Raw genomic sequence first — 21799 nt, 5'->3', positions numbered from 1 at the left:
CAAAATTTTAAAAATGCTTTATTATTTTTCATAATTTATTTTTAGAAAAAAGAATATTTTTTATCATAATTTATTTTTGGAAAAGAAATTTTTTGCTATATCATCATAATAATAAAATGGCATGTCTTTATTTGTGGCCTTAAAAGTAGAAATTAATTTTTCAAAAAGTCTGGAGGCTAAGAAAGAAATATCAAAAATGTATTAAACTGGTAAAAAAATATTGTAAATAAATTCAAATTTAAAGTATATTCATAATAAGTTTAAATCTTTATTGAATATTTAGCAATTTTTTTTTCACGTGTTCATTACGACCTAGTTTTTTTTTTTTTTTTTAAATATTATAATCTTTTTGTTGTTTTTTTAGTTTATTATTATTTTTCTTATTTCCTTTATTTTGTTCCTAATTTTCAAAGAGTTTACTATTCGTAGATCTGTCTATTGTTATAAGTTAGAATACGACAAATAAGAAAAAGCAACGAGATAGATAAATAGAATTTTCTGTGGAATCCTGATGCCATAGAAAATTTTAGTCTATGTCGAATTTTAAATCTAATTTGTGAAACGAAAGAGATCCAAATGTCTGTTGGATTTTCTTTACTCTGGAACAAAGTTTAAACCGAGCCATATTGTGAATGTATGTTCCTTTAATTTCGAAAACCGTGACTGCTTCATTTATAGGCATTTCTCGAAACTCATTATAGATCTAGCTGCTAAAAAACGGTCTCGCTTGGAGCGTCATTAACCCGAATACCGGCTGGTGACCTTCTCATTAGATTGTTGTTGCGCTCTGGCCGTAGAAAGAAATGTGCTGCATTAATTAATCGACCTTCAAACTCTTATCGACTCAGTAAGTTCGATTGACTTCTCATTGTTATTTGCTGGTCAACGCTTATGGCTAAAAAAATGTGTCCGACTTGCAGATGGTTTCGGCACTTCAAAGATAAACCTGCAAACACCAGGTTTGTCCGAATTTCAGACATAATTCCATGCATTCGATTAGAATACAATTCTCGTAAAGGTTCATATTATTGGCTTAATTCTATGTTTATAAGCTCTATCAAGCGTAGACACCAGAGACATAGAGAATTTTAGAAAAAAGAATAATTTCAAGATTTCATAAATGTTTATAATAATAAATTATTAAACACATTAAAGACTGTAAAGCAAGCTAATAATCAAAATAAAAATAAAAACCCCTTTTGCAAAGCAAAAAATCAAAATAATTTTTTATAAAAAATTTAGTGATAGAAATAGAATTGTAGAAGTAAGACCAACAGCAAGAAAATTGTGTTTAAAACCTTCATCCTGGAAAAAGGAAAATTCCCGAACATTTGATTAAAATTTCAATTTATTTAAAAAGGTTTATCAGCTCCTCTCTGTTTTGCAATTTTGTTTTGGTCTCTAAATTTTTAATAAAATCTGGAATTATTCATTCTTTTAGAATATTAATAAAAATGGTCTTAATAAAATTTATTTTTATCTTTATTATTATAGTTTACCTATTAAAAATTTATTCATCTGCAGTATTCGTTTTAATCAATAAACATGAGAAATGAAAAACGTAGTAAACTAGATGAATGAATTTTAATACGTTGCCTTGACATTTAGATCTTTATTAAATTTTGAACCATCGAGGAAAAGGAACAGATACTTTTCCATAGTAAATATCTTGTTACCTTCATTATACAAAGAAATTTTCGCCCTGAGGTGCACATTCCCATCTTTCAATTTATATTTGTGCCATATTTGTTTATTCTAAATCCGATTACATGTCCTGAAAAACGCCAACATACAGATACATAATCTTTTTTATTGTTACTCAAGACTGTATTCGCTTTTCCTACTATTTAGTTTTACTTTTGAATCATTTTAACTAACTGAATTTTTTTTTTGTATTTGCAGAGTGCCCTTCCAACCATGGCAGATGATTCTCCTGGGAAAGTTCAGGCCCTGCGAGCCATTTTCTCCGAGAAGAACAAGCCAGTCATGGGCATCATGCCACCGGGTGGAAAAATCCCCAATAGACCCTGGAAAAATACTATCGAAGCGAACGACGAAACTAACATTACTTTAAAAGAACGATCGATCCCTGAACTGAAGTTTTCTCAACCTATAACCAAAGTCCTGCCAGTCAGGAAATCCGAAATCATTTCCTCCGCCAATGGCGACCCGCACAAAGACATTAATGGGCTCAGTGAGAAGGCACCCAAGCCTTCTGTGGGGCCCAAACCCACCTACCTGTCTCAGCAGGTGAGGACTCATCAGGACAATTCTTGTGATACAAAAAACGAGGACAATCATACGAGGATTGGCGACGGACACGCTTTACTTAAATCGCAAGCGAAATCCAAAGCTGTTGCAGAAACAATCGCGTCCTTCATGTTTGCCAATGGCTTCCACCACAAGCCTTCTACCGGCCCTGTTCTGACCGAGGAAAAGAACAAAAACTCTAAAGTGCCGCCGCCTATTCCTATGCCTCGGAATTCCCAAGGGCAGCACGAGCTTCAAACCGAGCTTCTCAACTTGTGCAACTCGCAGAACAGTGAAAAACATTCGAAAAGTGAAACAGAAGCGCTTATCATCAATTCTGATAATTATATATGTAAAAGCAATTGTAATTTTAGAAGAAAAGAACTGCCTCCCCTTGAAACACTTGGGCCACCTCCTTTGAAACCGACCAGGCCTATTCACATGGTGCTCCCAGAGAAATATCGCCTTTCAAAAGTTTCTACTAACAACAGTACATCTCAGCCACCCCTCACGTCGCCGCCCGCCATTCCCCAGAGGCCTGCTCCTCAGCGGCCATCTTATCGTAAGTTGAAATACTTCTTTGCAGTAAGGAATTTATCAAAATTATTTATGGATATATTCCTTAAATAATAAATTTAAAACTTTGATTCAGAATTATTCATCAAATTTTCAAGTTTGCTTACATTGTTGGGGCGAATTCCATTATTGCTCTAAACACATACTGATTACTTTAATTTTACATCAGTTGATTCATCCTCGTCAGTTGTTATCAGGGACAGATTTTGTGATTCATTTGTCTTGCATGATGTTATTTATTAAAGTATTTCTTAAATATTAAACTTTATACATGGATTCAGAATTATTCATCAAATTTTCAAGTTTGCTTACATTGTTGGGGCGAATTCCATTATTGCTCTAAACACATACTGATTACTATAATTTTACATCAGTTGATTCATCCTCGTCAGTTGTTATCAGGGACAGATTTTGTGATTCATTTGTCTTACATGATGTTATTTATTAAAGTATTTCTTAAATATTAAACTTTATACATGGATTCAGAATTATTCATCAAATTTTCAAGTTTGCTTACATTGTTGGGGCGAATTCCATTATTGCTCTAAACACATACTGATTACTATAATTTTACATCAGTTGATTCATCCTCGTCAGTTGTTATCAGGGACAGATTTTGTGATTCATTTGTCTTACATGATGTTATTTATTAAAGTATTTCTTAAATATTAAACTTTATACATGGATTCAGAATTATTCATCAATTTTTCAAGTTTGCTTACATTGTTGGGGCGAATTCCATTATTGCTCTAAACACATACTGATTACTATAATTTTACATCAGTTGATTCATCCTCGTCAGTTGTTATCAGGGACAGATTTTGTGATTCATTTGTCTTACATGATGTTATTTATTAAAGTATTTCTTAAATATTAAACTTTATACATGGATTCAGAATTATTCATCAAATTTTCAAGTTTGCTTACATGTTGGGGAAAATTCCATTATTGCTCTAAACACATACTGATTACTATAATTTTACATCAGTTGATTCATCCTCGTCAGTTGTTATCAGGGACCGATTTTGGGATTCATTTGTCTTACATGATGTTATTTATTAAAGTATTTCTTAAATATTGAACTTTACACATTGATTCAGAAATATTCATCAATTTTTCAAATTTGCTTACATGTTGGGAAAAATTCCATTATTGCTCTAAACACATACTGATTACCATAATTTTACATCAGACGATTCATTCTCATCAGTTGTTATCAAGGACAGATTTTGTAAATCATTTGTCTTACATGATGTTATTTATTAAAGTATTTCTTAAATATTAAACTTTACACATTGATTCAGAAATATTCATCAATTTTTCAAATTTGCTTACATGTTGGGAAAAATTCCATTATTGCTCTAAACACATACTGATTACCATAATTTTACATCAGACGATTCATTCTCATCAGTTGTTATCAAGGACAGATTTTGTAAATCATTTGTCTTACATGATGTTATTTATTAAAGTATTTCTTAAATATTAAACTTTATACATGGATTCAGAATTATTCATCAAATTTTCAAGTTTGCTTACATTGTTGGTTCCATTACTGCCCTAAACACGTCTCGATTATTCCAGTTTTCCTCATAGACGGCGGAAAACATCAGATGATTCATCATTATCAATTGACATCAGGAACAGCTTTTGTGATTCGTTATTTTCTTATTTTCTACATGTTAAAGTTACTCTTCTATGTCCTAATTCTCTTAGATATGCTAAAATTGAGAAATATATTATCTTCATTATCTTGATTCTACTTTTTATAAAGCCGCTGGAAGTATATTCACCAGCAGATTAATCAAATTGCCAATAGGGGAGATGTGAGAAATGCATACTTCTCACCAAAACAAGTGTTGGAAAATCAGATCAGCATTATCGAATAGGCTAATACGTTTTTTCCTTTGTTGCCGAAAGTGGATTAATATGCTACTAAAAAGAAGTTTCTAAACATTTCACACTAGAACTACCAAGACCGTGATTTTGATGGTTTCAAATTTCATGTTTAAAAATTTTGATATAATTTATGTATTGTTCTAGAAATTTATGACGACTTTTAATGAAATATATGAACAATTACATATTCCTATTCTATTTCCACTCAGCCATTTTAAGTTCCATAATCACTATGGCTTATACCTGTTTTTACAAGGACCCCTTTAAATGATGGCTTTAGCAATTTTAAAGTTTATTATATTTTATGGATCATCTATATAATGATCGACATCAATACTATTTACATTCATTTATACATCGCTTTCAGACATTTCCTGGAAAAATTTGAATTGCATTTTTCGTATGAAGTTATATTGATAGATTCAAAGTGTTCAACAGCCATCATAATGGAAATTATTTTATTTCGATTATGATTCAATTTAGAATTAAAAGCTCTTACTGGATAACCTAAAAATGCAAATACAAACTTTTTTTATTAATAATTAATGCATTATTATATTAAATGTTGTTTTTGTTACATTATATTCTTATTTACATAACCTAAGCCAAAAGTTACTAGGAATGAACAAAACACCATCAGTTTGACGGGGTAACTAGGTGGTAAAACTAGATATATCTTTATCTGTAGTTCTAATGTTAAACTGTAATATCCATCATCTATATAGCACACATATGTGTGCACAGTGAATTGCTGATCTACTGGGAAAACTCAGGTAGCTGGTTTCTATGGTGATAAATCAAACTTCTACTGCAGCCGCTACCTATTACCTCCAAGATTACTTTGATCAACTAATGGTGGTGCATTTCTTTTTTTATTACGAGTTCTAAATTTGCGAACATGGCTATAAATAGAAGCTAGACAAAGTGGGATAAGAACCGCTACAACTGATGAATTTATTGCGAATTGGTATGAGCGAGGATAGAACCTGGGACCTTGAGGTTCACAGTCGAGTAACATGACCACAATACAAAAGCAATTGCTCGCGTAGCGCAGCTGTTAACTGGCTTATAAGCTTTCAACACAAATTTATGCCCAGAAAAAATACATTTAATAATCAATGTATTTTCTGTATTTCATTTCTTAACATTTACAAATTAATTTTTCTGAAATTTTTACAGAATTTTTTTTGTTATTGCTTCTCAAAACATAGGCTAATGGAAAATTAATTTGCTCTCAACAGATATAAGTGTATTAAATATATATGTAAAAATGATAAACACATTGTTGAAACTCGAATAGACATTGTAGTCTATCAAATTAATAAAAATGTCATAAATAAAAACTAACAGAATAACAGAAAGTTCTTTCTTTGACGGTAATATGAATTTTTTTAGGTATTAAACCGGGTTTTTTTTCTATTTTTCTTTTATTTTCTCGTATTTGAAGTATAGAGAAAGTATTGTAATTGTAAAAGAAATTCGAACTCGAGATTTTAACACCTCCCTCAAACTCATTTTTGGCATTATTTTTCTGTCTGTGAATACGATAACTCAAAACGCCTTGAACTAGACTTCTGAAATTTGGTATATAGAATTAGGATCAAGTTTGTGGATTTCTATCGAATTTTAAACGAAATCCGTTCACAGGAAATCAACCTGTCTGGCTGTTCGCTTACAAGTGAACTCGATAATTCCAAAACGCAAAGAGCTAAGTGTATAAAATTTGGTACGTAGGTTTAGCGTTCTAAAATATAATTACTTATCAAATTTTGAATTAAATCCTTCAGACTGTTGACCGTCTGCTGGCCTGTATTCTCGCGTGCATGTAAACGCGTAATGGCTTAAATAACGAGGGGTGATCCAAAAAAAAAGTTTACAAGGCAAAGGAAAAATGCTTTATCAACAATAGACACAGGATACAAATGGTAATTAAGAGACATATGTGGCGATCACTTCTCTATATAATCACCAAACCTGTTGAGGCATTTATCACTTCGCTGGACCAATTTGTTTAACCCGTCTTGGTAATAATAAGATTCCTGGCTATTGAGCCAGTTCTCGGCATCTTTTTGAACATCACCGTCTGATATGAACCTTGTTTCGGATAAGTGTTTCTTCAATGCCAGGAAAAGGAAATAGTCACTGGGAGCCAAATCGGAGCATTATGGGTGTGCGTGTGGCTACAGACCTCCCACCTAAACGTTTCCAGCAATCTCTCTGCCCGCTTCAAAAGAATGACACCATTTCGCCACCTATTGTCTACTCATTGCTTCGGCCCCGTACACTTCAGCAATATGTCTGTGAAAATCCGATGGGGACACATTCTTGGCTCATAGAAATCGTATCACGGCTCGCACCTCTGTGCGAGACCACTTCTCTAGACGTCTTGCCAATTCTGTTGCTGTTTCAGGTCTCAGTACTAACACTATATGCTCGAACGACCGGTCTAAGACAACTAGCGCCATCTGTCTCCACTCTGGGTTACAATATTCCAATTCACAATTTCTAATTTTCAAATGCTGCTGCTTGTAAACTTTTTTTTTTTTTTGGATCACCCCTCGTATATGAAATTCGGTTATATTATCTTGTGACTACAACTTTAGCTACGGGTCTAATTGTGGTCTCAATAAACCGGGGAAAAAAAAACCTAAAATACATATTATCGTTATAGATTTAGTAAAATTGCTAAATTCGCAACAGAGATCTATATTTCATAACTTTCGTTCACCAATGCCATTTAAAGTATTCGCGGCATTACACAAGGTTCACACTTTTATGCATAGAAAAGGAGATAAGATCTTTATTGGAGAGTTTACGAGAAAGTTTAGGAAAGACCACTTCCATTGGTTACGTGTGGTAACTTTTTGATGTTATAATCTAGAGAAGTTTGTTGAAGAATAAGAAATTATTTGTGAAATCATCGAACGCAAGCGTAGCAGTTAAATGGATGTTGAGTTCTAAAACTTAAATTAAGAAAATTGTTGTATCTGTTTACAATTTTTTTGAAATAGTTTATCTGTCTTTTTAATACTATAAGAGCATACCACCAAAGATGTGGTCGTCTCTTTGAAGGAATCTTAATATTGTTTCTACTTATAAACCTTTCTTAGATACGAGCCCATAAAAGCACAATCCTTTGTGTGTATTTTACTTCTTTATGTAAATCGTATTCACCAACGTGTGGCAATTTCTTAACATAATAGTTCATAAGATGTTTTTTGGGCAAATCATCTAATACAATTTTAGTAGTTAAGTGGAGGTTGAGTCGTAATACTTTTCTTCTTCCTTTGTTGCTTTTTCTTACATTCTTTTGTTGCGTCAAAGTCTTGAGACGTTTTGTTGCATCTTGACTAGAGTCAATGTCATTGCGACATTAGAAAAATCACAATGCTGTAACATCATTGCCTTATTTAACGTTACAGGGATATGCTGCTCTGTAATTTTTTTTGAAAGAAACATAAATACAAAAACTCATATTTATCAACAAAAAAAAAAAAATTGCATTGTAAAAACAGCAATCTTAGTATAATTTCGCTTTGTTTTTGAAATCAAATACATCGATAAGTTTGCTGTAAGACACTCTTTTAAAAAAAATCGTGGGATTTTAAATAATTATTTGAATTTCAATTCAATTTTTGTCTTTTTTAATTTGAAAAGTCGTTCTTTTAGCTAATGACTAACTAAGAAAAGTTGTTGTGTAGAAAATACATCATAAAATAGCTTTATCATGGAGCCTTTCTCTTTGAAGTCGCTCTTAGTTTTCGCTTTCAAAGTTTTATTTCTTTGCCTCTTTAAATATATTTTTTTATGTTACGTGATATGTCCTAAAAGATATGTTGCAAAATTTAAGAATATATTAGGTTACAATAACAACTTATTTTTACTATAGAATGCAAGGTCTGAAACTCAAAGGACCATCAAGGCTCTTTATCAGTAAAGTAAAAGGAAAGTTTAAACCAAGTAAATAGTACAAATTAGGTTTAATGCAATACACTAGTGTAACTCACACTAGCATAATAACACAATTGCATAAATAGCACCATGCGAAGAATAGATAGCTTCATATGGATTAGTCTTTTGAATACTTACTTTAATTATTTCAAAATTTGTAACTAATACTATGTCCTATTTGCTCTACATCTCTCAAACTGCAAATTTTGTAATGCTGTAATACATATCACTATGACATGCTATTTTAAACTGGTTTTCCATTAAGCCTGTATTGGACTCATTATCTGGTGCATCTTTTTCCCCATGAGACACATGTTCTATTGTCAAAACGATTTGTTTTTGCATGTCTGGTATTCTATTGAAGTTTGCAAGGATCTTCTGCAAAACCTTTATTAATTGTTTTCCCAATGAATAAAGTAATTTCCAGTGGAACTACTGCCTTAGTGAATGAAAAGCAACGTCATATGGGAGCAGATATTGTTACCTATCCGCAATCGCGACTGCCACTTCATTTCATTTCATTCGACTAGTTAAATTGAAATGGTCAAGTACATTGTAATATCCAGAAGATTGTGCATATAACAAATAAATTTTTCTGACTTAAATCGTCGTGGTTTCATTCCATTTGTTACTTACTGTCTTTAAAAAAAATTGTAAATATTGAAATATGTTCTAAAGGATAACTCTCATTATAATTGGTTGAAGATTTTTACTAACAAGTATTCTCCTCCCTCTCGCAGCCTGCCCGCCGAGACCCCACACCCCTCCACCTCTACCACCTGTAGCTGGCCGGCTTAATCTGTCGCTCAGGGAAGAAATCGAAGAGCTGTATGAAGACACAGTCTTGGAGGAACACAAGCGGCCTGTCTCGCTCATGTAAGTCTTTTTTTAGGTAGATTCCTATAGGAAGACTACCTATTTTCTTTGCAAGTCCTTTGTTGAGTCAATTTCAATGTTATATTTGTCTGACATTCTACTGCTTGTTGATCGCGTTTATTGATTCATTTTTTCCCCCCTGCGATTTTGGGAAAGGAAAAGCCCTTCTGGATGTCCAACAATCCTTCAGCTACGCATCATTTAGCTTTTGTTTCCTTTTAGGTATTCATCTTATATCCAAACAATTTTTTTGAATATTACCTCATAAACAGTGTAGCCATAGAAGTGCATCAACTTCTGTGCCGGCGAGGCGGCCATCAATAAGCGCAGACGATATAATAAGATTTGACTTCCAAATGCAACGAAAATGATTGGTTACATTACACTAGCTAAAATATATTCAAAAATAAGTTAATTTTGAGTTCTAAATTAATTAATAAGTATATGATTAAATTTTTCCACAAATTTTAAATATTTTTTAATTAATTTTTGCCATGAATTTTAAACATTCTTTTTTATTTTTATTTTGTGTATATTTTTCACTGCATAATTTTGTAAATAATTATCTTTTATCTTTTTCCTTCTTTTTTGTGATTGTTAATGTATTTCCTACGCTTGTTTTCTTATCAATTTTTTTTAAAAGTAAAATTAGAAACAGTTTTGTAGCATTGAATCGTGATTTTTGTAGTCGTCTGTTTTTTTTATTTAATTGTATATTAGCTTATATTAGTTATAATAATTTTGGGACTATCTATTCAGTTGTTAGATGATTAAAAATAATGTTTTAAATAGAAATTTTTTTTAAAAGATTGATTGTGAAATCCTATTAAAAATATTGACAATATGCTGAACTGATAGCTACTGGCGTGACACTCATGAAAATCCATTGAATACTCACTTCATCGCATCGAGTTTATGCTGATGATTATAATACTATACTGAAACCTTAACTCGTTAACTTCCAGTTTCCTATTCATTAGATAATTACACTTCACAGTGGTGCGAAACTAAACACATTCCTTTTTATCTTTGTCTGGCAAGTTAATATATATTTCTTAATTCTTAAACGATTTTCAACTCGGATATATTATACACTAGCCAAATTTTGAAGTCAAAATATCTTCATTTTGAATTTATTGTCTATTGTTTTATTTTCAAGGTAATAACAAAAAAATTCGAAAAAATACTTTATTTTTTGATAAATTACTTTTGATATAATTTTAAAGATCTTTTTTTATTTGCATTTATAAAAAGCTTTAAAATGATTTTTCTGCATATGTTAGGATATTTTTTGATAAATTTCGGAAGAAATTTACCGAAAGCAATGGTTTAAATTAATTATTAATTCAATAAAAGTTAGTCATTACGTCAGCCTGACAAAATGAAACAGCTGTATCATTTATATATATATTTATTTATACCATCCAGGAGGCATAATATATGTACAAGAAAGAAGCGACGTGATACATCAATCTACATCACAACACGAGAGCGAAAAATTTATCCCCGTCGATTTCATACAATGAGATTCTGATAGTGATTGTTTTACATGTGTCGTTTTAGGAAAGGGAATTTCTTTTAGGTATCTTTTAAAAGAATTTGTGGAGCTTGATTTTTATCCCTTTATTCGGAGTGTGGGAACTTGCCGATTTCAGTAGTTTTACAGAGCTCGTGTAAAATTAATTAAATATAAAAGTAGGAATTGGATCAGGAAATCAGAGAACATTTTCTAATGCAGGGGTGTTTGTGCTCCGGGGAAACCCCGGAATTCCGGGGATTTGGAACTTCGATACCCGGAAATTCCGGGGATCGTCGTTCAAAAGGAAGTAGGAATAATAATGAATTATTTATTTTGATCTGGGTAATTTTGTTTGCTTTGAAAGCAGAAAACGCAAGGTCAGCGTGTGTGGTGAAAACTTTTCCTTTCTTTCTCCAAAGGCAGTGATAATGCGTGAAAAGGGGGAAAAAACTTCTTTTTTGTTCTTTCCTTATTGCGAGTTATGACTCATTCCCCCGGTTCTCGGACATTCTCTTCTGGATTCTTTTCGGCAAGTAGGCGCGGTAGAAAAAAAAGGGAGAGACTTCGTTCGACCAGATGTGCGATCACGTGACCTGGGTTCAAAGGTCTTAATTTTGCAAAATTAATGGTTATTAATTTTGCAAAAAAAGTAATTAATTGAACTTTTATAATTAGGTCATTCAATACTTCATAATCGTAATTTTTCATTTCTCCCCCCCCCCCTTCTCGAAACTCCAAAATGTCGGTAGTAAGTCCGTAAAAGTTTCAGGGGATTTTTTGGGGTCCCACAAACACCCCTGCTAATGAAGTTAATATGTGTAAAATTAAGATAAAAATTAGGAAATTAATTAAGTTTAAATTAGATTTAGAGATATCATTACATATATATATTAAACGGTTATTTATTAATATATTTCACACTGAATTTATTGAATTTTAGCCATGCTTGGCTGTCGATTGTTTGGTACAAATTATGAACCAATCGCTGTTTTACACCTTTCGCATCTTACTCTGCAAGTTAAGATTGTCTGAAATTTTTGAGTCTTTTAAAATATATATGCAAGTATAAAGGGATATAATCGGATATAACTACTTACAAATTCCTTAAAAATCATGAAAAAGACAATTTTAACTGATATTAAATATTGCAATTATAATTAAAATGTTAGAAATACTAATTATATTTCCAACATTTTAATAATAAGTGCTTAGAAAAAAGTTTAAATTATTTAATTACTTTGAATTGTTTAAATTATTCTGAAAATGATTCTAAAAGAATTTAAATTGAACTTAGAATAACTTGTGCCATATAATTATTATTTAATGAATCTATAAAGCATCAATTTTAAAGTATAAACAATAAATGTAAATTATATTTAGTGTGTTCAACATCAAAATTTATTTCTTCTGATTTTTACACCAATTTTTTTTCTCTTTCTATGACTCACAATAAATATAATTTCGATTTTATCATTATGAAAAGAATGTAAGTTATGCAATCATTAAATTTAAGTATCATATATAGTCGCGTTTATAAAAGTTGTATCTAGGAATAAGAAATTACATATGTGTACACTGTACAGTGTTCTCGTTGTGTGAAGTATATTCATTTTACTAAGCCTAGGCACAACTTTAATGACTGTAGCTGCGTCCGTCCACAAAATACAAATGATTATATTTCTCATGCGCTTTCTTCTATTATAAGATGATCTTAAATTTCATCTCTTGAAGACAAATGATGTATGAATTTTCCATTCTTACTTCAAATAAAGTTTTAAAAATAATACGGAAATCTTTTTCAGACCCGAATATACAGAAGAAGAAGAAGCGGCAGAAGAGCTGTACAACGACGCTGAACCTTCAGAGGAAAGCTTGATGTCGCCGCCACCGCTGAAACCCAGAGATCCACCCCCGCCCTGCCCTTCTGAATACCTGCAGCCAAATGTTCACAATTCAACTGGTATATTTCTTTCAAACTAATATGCAATTTATTCTAAAAGTTTATATTATGGCAACATACCAGAACATCAGTCATCCTAAATACTCATCTATTAAAAATGATATTTCGAACTTCATTTGATAGATGGCGTTGCAATCTTTCGTCTCATGAAATTTCATGGCCATCATGATTTCTTTGTTTAACAGCAACAGAATTATATGTGAATTTAATTAATCATGATATATAATATTGGCGTTCATTTCTTGCTAGTTAAGATACTCTGCATTTATTGCTTCTACAGATGACGTTTGTAGAAATCAAGACAGGAAATACGGAAGTGAAAATGAATAATCTTACAATGCGAAATTCAGCAATATGTCAAGTATATTGATATATAATAATGTATGCGAGTTAAAATTTATTTTGCATGATATTACGGAATCAGATTTTTTAAAGTCATTTTGCATATGTATTCATAAGTTGTTTTATATATTTGAATCCTAATAATAATTTTTTTTTCTTTTTAGAGGAATTATATCAAGATGCTGACGAAGTAAGAACTATTTTAATTTTATATCATTGAAAATTTTTGTACAATTTATTATGAACTTTTTATTACTTGAATCTGAATAGAATGGTTGGAATTTTCATGATAAATTTCGTAATTAGAAAAAAAAAATGAAAAGTAATCCGTGAAATTTCATTTATAGGTGAATGACGACGAATTTTATGAAGTCATGCCTTGCGACGTGTTTTCAGAGTGAGTTGTTTTCATTTTATTACAAATATTTTATTTCTTTAAAAAATTGATTATTTTTTTCGTATTGTATTTTAATGAAAAAAAAATTTACTTCTAATTTAGTCTGGTTTTTCGCTTAAGCGAAATTCTTTTTCAGCAAATTTGCAAATATCTTTTTGATCTTTACGAATAATAAAGATGAAAGTGTGTGTGTGTGGGCACTATACAGGCCTTACTTAGGTTTGACTTAAAACTACCAACTTGGCGCATATATACTCTGAAGGGTGAGAATATACAGCTCGGAACGGATTTTTTTCTTCTAAAATTTTGTTTAGAATTTCAAGTAATTAAAAATTGTGTGAAATTTGGACGTTTTTTCCGTGATAGCTTCTGAAAATATCGTTATACAAAAATTAATTTTCTATCATTTGAAAATTTGACAAATTGTCTTCGAACTGATATTAATTCAATAGTTGTACGAATTTTCGCTAAATTAGTGTAATTTCTTCATTCAAAAATATTTTTTCTCTCATGTGCGATAAAACTATTTTCATTGTTTCATCAAATATTTAATAGCGTGATGCTCTTTCATCGTTGAAAACTAAAGAAATATTTTGTTTAATATCTGTGTAGTTTGCAAGACAAATAAAAAAAGTGGCTACAGTATCGCGAAAGTTAATAGATGAATCATATATATATATATATATATATATATATATATATATATATATATATATATAATATCGCTATGATGAAATGAACTTTCTCCATTAGATAGACGATAAATAAATTTTAAGTAAGGAAATTAAAATAACACGGCTTTAATATCAGATAATTTTGCGGAAGTTATATGTAAATGATTTATCTAAAATTAATCCTAGAATGCTTGACTTTCTATTTTTTAATCGAAAAAGTGCATATGTTTTGAATAATTTCATGTAATACAGGAAAATTAATAATAAATTTTTTTAAAAATTAAAGTTTGCTCACGGCTACATTATCAATTAAGCAATATCTTAACAGTGACACAAATCACATTATAATAATTCTGCAATAAAAATAAAAGTCCCGCCCCTTTTCACCAACATATTTTGTTCAGTGCAAAAATTATTTTGAGGTATTATTACTGATAGAACATTCATATAACAGCCATCTTGGTATGTTCCAAGCTTCGAATTTAAATCTAATTCTAGTATCACTATTATTAATATATCGATCTTTTCTACTTATGTTTATTAAAAAAGAATTTAAAAAGGGATTTCCAAACACTTATTATTGCCCTTTGGAACAGTCATGTGAAGCTTATAACTGACTATACACGAAATGCACTCACGAAATTTCGAAAAAAAAAAAAAAAAAAAAAAAAAGTTTTGAAATGTCCACCAGATTGCGCCTTTTCTGGAAAAAAATTAAATTTAATTATAACCACCCTGCAGTTAGATATATATCATTTGATTTACTCATATTTTCTCATCTATGTAAAGTTTTATTAAAACCTCTATTACACCAGCTGACAATGTAACTAAACTTTACTATTTCTCGACAGGGAATCCGGCTCTCCACTCTACAGCAACAACAAGAAGGAAATCGAAAAGCTGCGACGCGAAGAAGAAAAGAAGCTGCGCAAAGAGCAGAAGGAGAGAGAAAAGAGAGAGAAGGAGATGGAGAAACTCAAAAGAAAGTTCGGTGTAAGTGCTGATTAAAATTCTTATTGTTATTGCAGAATATATCAAACGAAGCGTATCATACAGTTTCAGACAATAGAAATAGACTCGCAATATAGTGTTTTAAAAACATTTTTCACGATTGGGTTTCAAAATTGGGTGTTCTATAATTTTATCAAAGAATTTTTTTAAAATTATGTATCTGCTGTTATTTTTTATTCTTCCGCTAGTGCGGTGTGGAAGTTTGGGGAGGGAGTGCCAGCTCAGGTGTCGTCCTCGTTATCTGACCGCGGCTCAAAATGACGAGGTCCGTCCCAAAATAGCCCTAGTGTTGCTGTAAAACGGGACGTTAATATAACTAAACTAAACTGTTATTTTTTTTTGTGTGTGTGAAAATAAGATCCAAATATGCTCACACTAGAAATTGAAACTTAGTGTTGAAGTTGCTAGGAATACTGAATTAAATTTTTATTTTTATTTTCTTGTATCCAATGATAAATGTATTGTAATCGCCAAAAAATGCTAACTCGAGATTTTGACACCTCCTTAAGTTAAAAAAAAAAATGTTATTATGCTTTTCCGTTTGTGAACAAGATAACTCAAAAATGGTTTAAGCTAGCTTGATGAGATTTATGATATAGACTTAACACCAAATTTATAGATTTGAATATATAATTAAATTTTGATTGACATCTATTCAGAAAAAATCTGCCTATCCTGCAATCCGAATACAACTGATTGTAACTGTAATAAGTACAAATCTAGGTTAGTAAAATTTGGTGCACATGTTTAGCTTTGAAAATGTAGATTCGCATCGCATTGGAACCGCGTGGAGTCCGATCGTCTATCGGTTTGTACTTTTGCATGTATGTAAACGTGATCATTCAAAAACTGAACTGATTATGTAAATTAAATTTGATTTTCAGTTTTAGCATCTAAATTGTATATTCTTATGAAATTTTTACTTAAATCTGTCAAAAGTTTGATCGTCTGTCTATCTGTACTCCTAGTACGCAAGAAAACATAATAACTCAAAAACATTAAAATGTGAATAAAAGATAATCGGTATGTTATGACTGCAATTGTAATTCTATATCGAATTTTCGTTTCAAACAGTAGTGAAAAAAAATGTCCGAAGTACATATTTGGTATTCTGTTGTTTATGTGTTAATCGCATGTCATCGATTAATCACCAAAAAAATCGTCAAAGGTCGCCCGCTAGATTCGGCCCAGAGATGGATATTTTTCAACTACTCTTTGCAAGCGCTATACAACTAACTTCCAAATTCTAATTTTCATTCCTATATAAGAAATCATCCTAGTGCGGGAAAATAAAGAATCTGAGCTCTACTGGCATTCATGACCTTATCCAAGGTCAACAATTTTATGTGAAGGAGAGGGAGATATCATCTTTATCAGCGAATGCGCGAGAAAGTTTATAAAATTATATTAATAAACAAGCAATCGTGCGCTCTAATGCGAGGTTTAAAACTCTTCGAACCGATTGTGAACCAAGTTCTAATTTTCATTCCTATTATAAGAAATCATTCTCGTGCGGGAAAATAAAGAATCTGAGCTCTACTGGCATTCATGACCTTATCCAAGGTCAACAATTTTATGTGAAGGAGAGGGAGATATCATCTTTATCAGCGAATGCGCGAGAAAGTTTATAAAATTATATTAATAAACAAGCAATCATGCGCTCTAATGCGAGGTTTAAAACTCTTCGAACCGATTGTGAACCAAGTTCTAATTTTCATTCCTATTATAAGAAATCATTCTCGTGCGGGAAAATAAAGAATATGAGCTCTACTGGTATTCATGACCTTATCCAAGGTCAACAATTTTATGCGAAGGAGAGGGAAATATCACCTTTATTACAGAATGCGCGAGAATGTTTTTAAAAGTATATTAATAAACAAGCCGTCATGCGCTCTAATGCGAGGTTTAAAACTCTTCGAACCGATTGTGAACCAAGTTCTAATTTTCATTCCTATTATAAGAAATAATTCTCGTGCGGGAAAATAAAGAATCTGAACTCTACTGGCATCCATGACCTTATCCAAGGTCAACAATTTTATGCGAAGTAGAAGGAGATATCACCTTTATTAGAGAATGCGCGAGAAAATTTTTAAAATTATATTAAAAAACAAGTAATCATGCGCTTTAATGCTTCGAACCGATTGTGAAACACGATTTTCCTGTTTGCTCGTTTCCTTTCGTTCATTACGGAAGGTGTAACAATTTCTTTCATTCGTTCATCGGAAGGTGTAGCAAATGTAAAAACTGAAATGTTAAAAAAAAAAAAAAAATCCTTTCTTTGAAAAATATTTTTATATGTGTAGTTATGCATGCTTTCAGTTGTACTGACGTAATCTAATAACGTATATAAAGCATGTATTTTAATGTCTGATTTAATATACAAAACGCCCATAGACATTTTAGGCGGAAATCTAATATTCATAAAATATTTTTTTTATGTTCGGTTTGTTTTACTCGTTTTTATTAATTATATAGAGTAATATTCTTTTTTTTTATCGTACTTAGTGCAATCAGAGTTCTTTACTTTTGTATAAAACATTAAGTTTGTAAATTGCTTAATTGTGTTCTATCCCTTTCTTTTTTACTCTGTCGCATACAAAGTATACAAAGAAAATGTATACTTCGTATGCGTATGATATGTAAGTATATGTAAATGGTTTGGTGTGGTAGCTTGGAGAGGCTCAAGTGCCTCCTCGTCATCTGACCGCCGTTCAAAATTACGAGCTCCCGTCTCCAAATCACCCTAGTGTTGCTTTAAAATGGGACGTTAATATAACTAAATTAAATTGAACTGAACCTATATTGGAAGTGAAATAGTATAGGAACAAAGGTTGGAAGACGATAAATCCGGAAGATCACTGTGGTTCACAAGCATAAATGCTATCTCCCACTATGCATTTTGGATAGCTTTCTTCTAGGAATTCACTCATTGGATCTGGAATGTAACCCAGATTTACATTTTCGAGCACAAGATGACTCCATATTTTATTTATCTCGCTGCATTTTTGAATTATACGTTTCGCATACTCGCAGACTTTGATCGATTCGATTCTAAATTCGCCACAGATATACATTTATAATGATAACTCTATATACCAAATTTCATCTATATTGCTTTTGCCATTTTTGAGTTATCGTGTTTGCATCGTTACACCGAATTTATAGATTTCTATCAGATTTTGAGCAAAATCCATTCAGAGGCATTCAGTCTGTCTGACTGTTCGAATATAAGTTTATATGAAAACTACAAAACAAAGACAGCTAGATAAATAAAATTCAGTATTTTAATTTAATATATATATAATGTAGACACCTGTCAAATTTTGAGTTAAAACCAACAAATAGTTGACTGTCTGTCGTTCTGTATTTTTAGAAACATGCAAACGCGATAATTTAAAAACGCAATGATCTAAATATTATCAAATTTTGTATGTGTCTTTGTGACTACAAGTGTAGCTCTCTCCTTCAAATTTTTGTTTCAATCAGTTGGGTAAAACGCATGTAGGACATAAATTCGATTTTTGAATACTTTTAACCGCATGTCAGGGATAAATCCCCCAAACATTCACCAACGATGAAATGATAGATTTAGTAAAAATTCACTTTTAAATTTAATGTTTCGTAACTCATGTATGCAAATGCCCATGTAAGGGGTTCACGAACCTTTGCATACAAGATTTAAGAGCATTTTCTGCCTTACAAAAGGTTCACAATTTTTTGCGGGGATAACATTTTTATCAGAAAGTATGCTAGAGAGCTTTGGAGATTTTTATTATTTACGATTTGCACTGACCTATGATGTAACGTAAGATAACATAGATAATTTTATCAATCATTATATATCAAAAACTAAATATACAACGCTTTAAAAACAGGACGTTAATATCACTAAATAAACTTTATTATGGGAACATGAATTAATTGCATTTTATGTTGTGTCCGTTTGCAGCTGACCGGAGATGAAATCCCGATCGATGACGGGTTGGTCAAGATGGATAGTCGTGGCAGCCGAAGTGGGGATCTTCCAGTCAAGAGAGGGGAGACAGTGCTCATTCTTCGAATGGAAGGAAATCCTCAAGGAAGGTGGCTGGTCAAAAACGAGAAGGGTAAAAGTAAGTATCTGCGGCTTGCCGCTCACAGACGAACGGTGACATTAACTCACTCGATATAATAATTTTTCTCTTTCGTTCTGTAATGAAGACCCCAAAGTAATCAAAAATTTATTTTATTCAGGATTTAATTTACCAACTTTTCTTAAAGGAATTATTGTTCTACTCAAGTAGAATTACAGTACACTCTCGAGTATCCGGTTCGCGACTATCAGGCTTCCGTGCTATCCGGCCCAGTTTCCTTTAATCATAATTACAGAGGAAGGCAAGGCGTTGCATTGGCAACATTTCCAAGTACGCCTTGGAAATGTTGCCAATGCTCGAGTTAAAATGCCGAAGCAGTCATCTGTTAAGGACCTTTTTCACAAATTAGAAACTGTGAGTTTTGACTCTTATCTTTTCATATCTGTGCAATATAAAATCAGTGAAAAATAAAATCTTATTGTGTCAATTTTCTTAAGAACTAGGCCTACGATTTACGTTAATATTTTGTTTATGTTTCTTGCATTTAAGTTAAGGATCACAGAATTTATATTAAAATCTGAGCATTTTTTATTGCCTTTAACTTACTTTTTCTCAAAGAAATTCTTGAAACGTACACTGCAGTATATAAATATATATAAACTACCAGTACAGAGCCTTCTATTTAAACTCGACATGTTACCGACATTTGCTTTTATGATTCATCGAGCTGCATTTACATTCTACATGGCTTCACATAAATGGAGAATTTAGTATTTAATAAGAAGTGGGAACATATGTATTATAACAGTGAGTTTTGGTATAAAAAACTTTTTTTCTGGTGGGCAAAAAAATGAGTCCATAGAAATCCGGCCTATCCGGCTTTTTTGCTATCCGACCTTCCCGTCCGCCACATTAGGCCGGATACTCGGGAGTGTACTGTAATAGTATCCATTGTTTTGAAAACAAAATATCTTTCCATTTTACTGCGCTAAAATTGGCAATCAACAGGACCCGATGCATAGAGCCCGTCATTACATCTTGAATTACTTATTATTTACTAATATATTTTCCCAAAATCGTCTGCGTTTAAAATTCCCTGTTTTATCTTTTCCATAACTTTTTTTAAAAAGTAAATAGATCGCATGTTTCTACTATTATTTTTCGCCGAACGTTGTAATTTTTCTAGTGGTAATTACTAAATTAATTTATCACCGTTCTTATGCTAACCGAAATAGCCAGTGAGCCGAAATCTAAACTCAAAATGCTATTCATTCTGATGCCACAGAAGCAATCTAGATTGAAACAATCATAACAAGAAATCTCCGAGGTGACGAATAATCAATCGACTTGAAACTTCTTTTGTATTTTGTTTGGTTTTTGGAACCATGTAAAATTTGTTTAATTATAGGAACACTCAATCTACCATTTAATCCACATAGTTTTAAAACTCTTCAGTCGCATTTTATATTGATTTGCTATTGTTTTAAGTAACCAGTTAAGCAGCAATATGCAATATGCATAACTTATTTTTTAAAAATCTTTTTTTAAATACAGAATAAGGATCTTTCAAATAACGAAATGAGAAATAGCAATCTCTATTTATTAAAATGGCTTATAGATCAAAAGGAATGTGGTTAATTTACTTTCATATTTAATAATGTTAAAAAAAATGTTTATTTAGAGTGTTTCGTCAAAAGTTATTACTTTTAAAAGATGTTAAAATAGCAAAGTAATGGCAGAAGAACGTCAAAGCAAATATTCATGCAAGGTATCATTCATATGAAATGCTATCACTGGCACCCTGTTTTTCATAGTATATGTTTATGCCATTACAAGAAATACTCTCTCCCCCCCCCCAACATTGCATCTAAGACTGTTGTTAATAATTAACTACTCGTTGAAATCTGAACATTGTACTGCTCGAGAATTTTCTTGAGAAAATTTTGCAGTTTCTATCAAATCTTGGAAAAAAGAAATTTACACATATTCTCTCCACTGCATAAACACAATTTAATTCAAAAACGCACACACACACAAAAAAAAAACCACTTGCATAAAAATTTATATTTTCAATCTATTTTCATTCTAATACAAAATGCAAAATGCTATATACTAAGTTACAATACGCAGAAGTCAGGAATTTCTTGTGGGCTTACTATGGAGGGTTTGCTTTTTTCTCACCGTTACCTTTATGATGCGAAGGTTAGGGGTGAGAATGAGAATTTTAACTTTTATAGGAGAACTAAAAAGAAGATTCTGCATTTTCTAACT

At 31.5% G+C, this 21799-nt stretch overlaps 1 protein-coding gene across 9 annotated transcripts in view; it reads left to right on the top strand.

Annotated features, from left to right (window-relative positions):
• The window catches only part of LOC129975866 (FYN-binding protein 1-like), a 98818-nt gene that overhangs the window by 61726 nt on the left and 15293 nt on the right, over nucleotides 1-21799 (top strand). For all 9 annotated transcript variants that reach the window (XR_008785053.1, XR_008785051.1, XR_008785052.1 and 6 more), the window contains exons 2-8: nucleotides 1903-2812; nucleotides 9417-9552; nucleotides 12874-13031; nucleotides 13538-13563; nucleotides 13721-13770; nucleotides 15296-15437; nucleotides 19405-19567. Coding sequence is in view for 6 of the 9 variants with exons in the window: in XM_056089117.1 (XP_055945092.1) it covers nucleotides 1903-2812; nucleotides 9417-9552; nucleotides 12874-13031; nucleotides 13538-13563; nucleotides 13721-13770; nucleotides 15296-15437; nucleotides 19405-19567 (1585 nt within the window). In the remaining 3 variants the exon portion in view is untranslated. The remainder of the gene's footprint in view (nucleotides 1-1902; nucleotides 2813-9416; nucleotides 9553-12873; nucleotides 13032-13537; nucleotides 13564-13720; nucleotides 13771-15295; nucleotides 15438-19404; nucleotides 19568-21799) is intronic.

This window comes from Argiope bruennichi, chromosome 7, assembly GCF_947563725.1.
Source record: "Argiope bruennichi chromosome 7, qqArgBrue1.1, whole genome shotgun sequence".
In the NCBI taxonomy this organism is placed as follows: domain Eukaryota; kingdom Metazoa; phylum Arthropoda; class Arachnida; order Araneae; family Araneidae; genus Argiope; species Argiope bruennichi.
The sequence above is the reverse complement of the archived record's forward strand: the minus strand, read 5'-3'. Positions and strand labels throughout refer to the sequence as shown.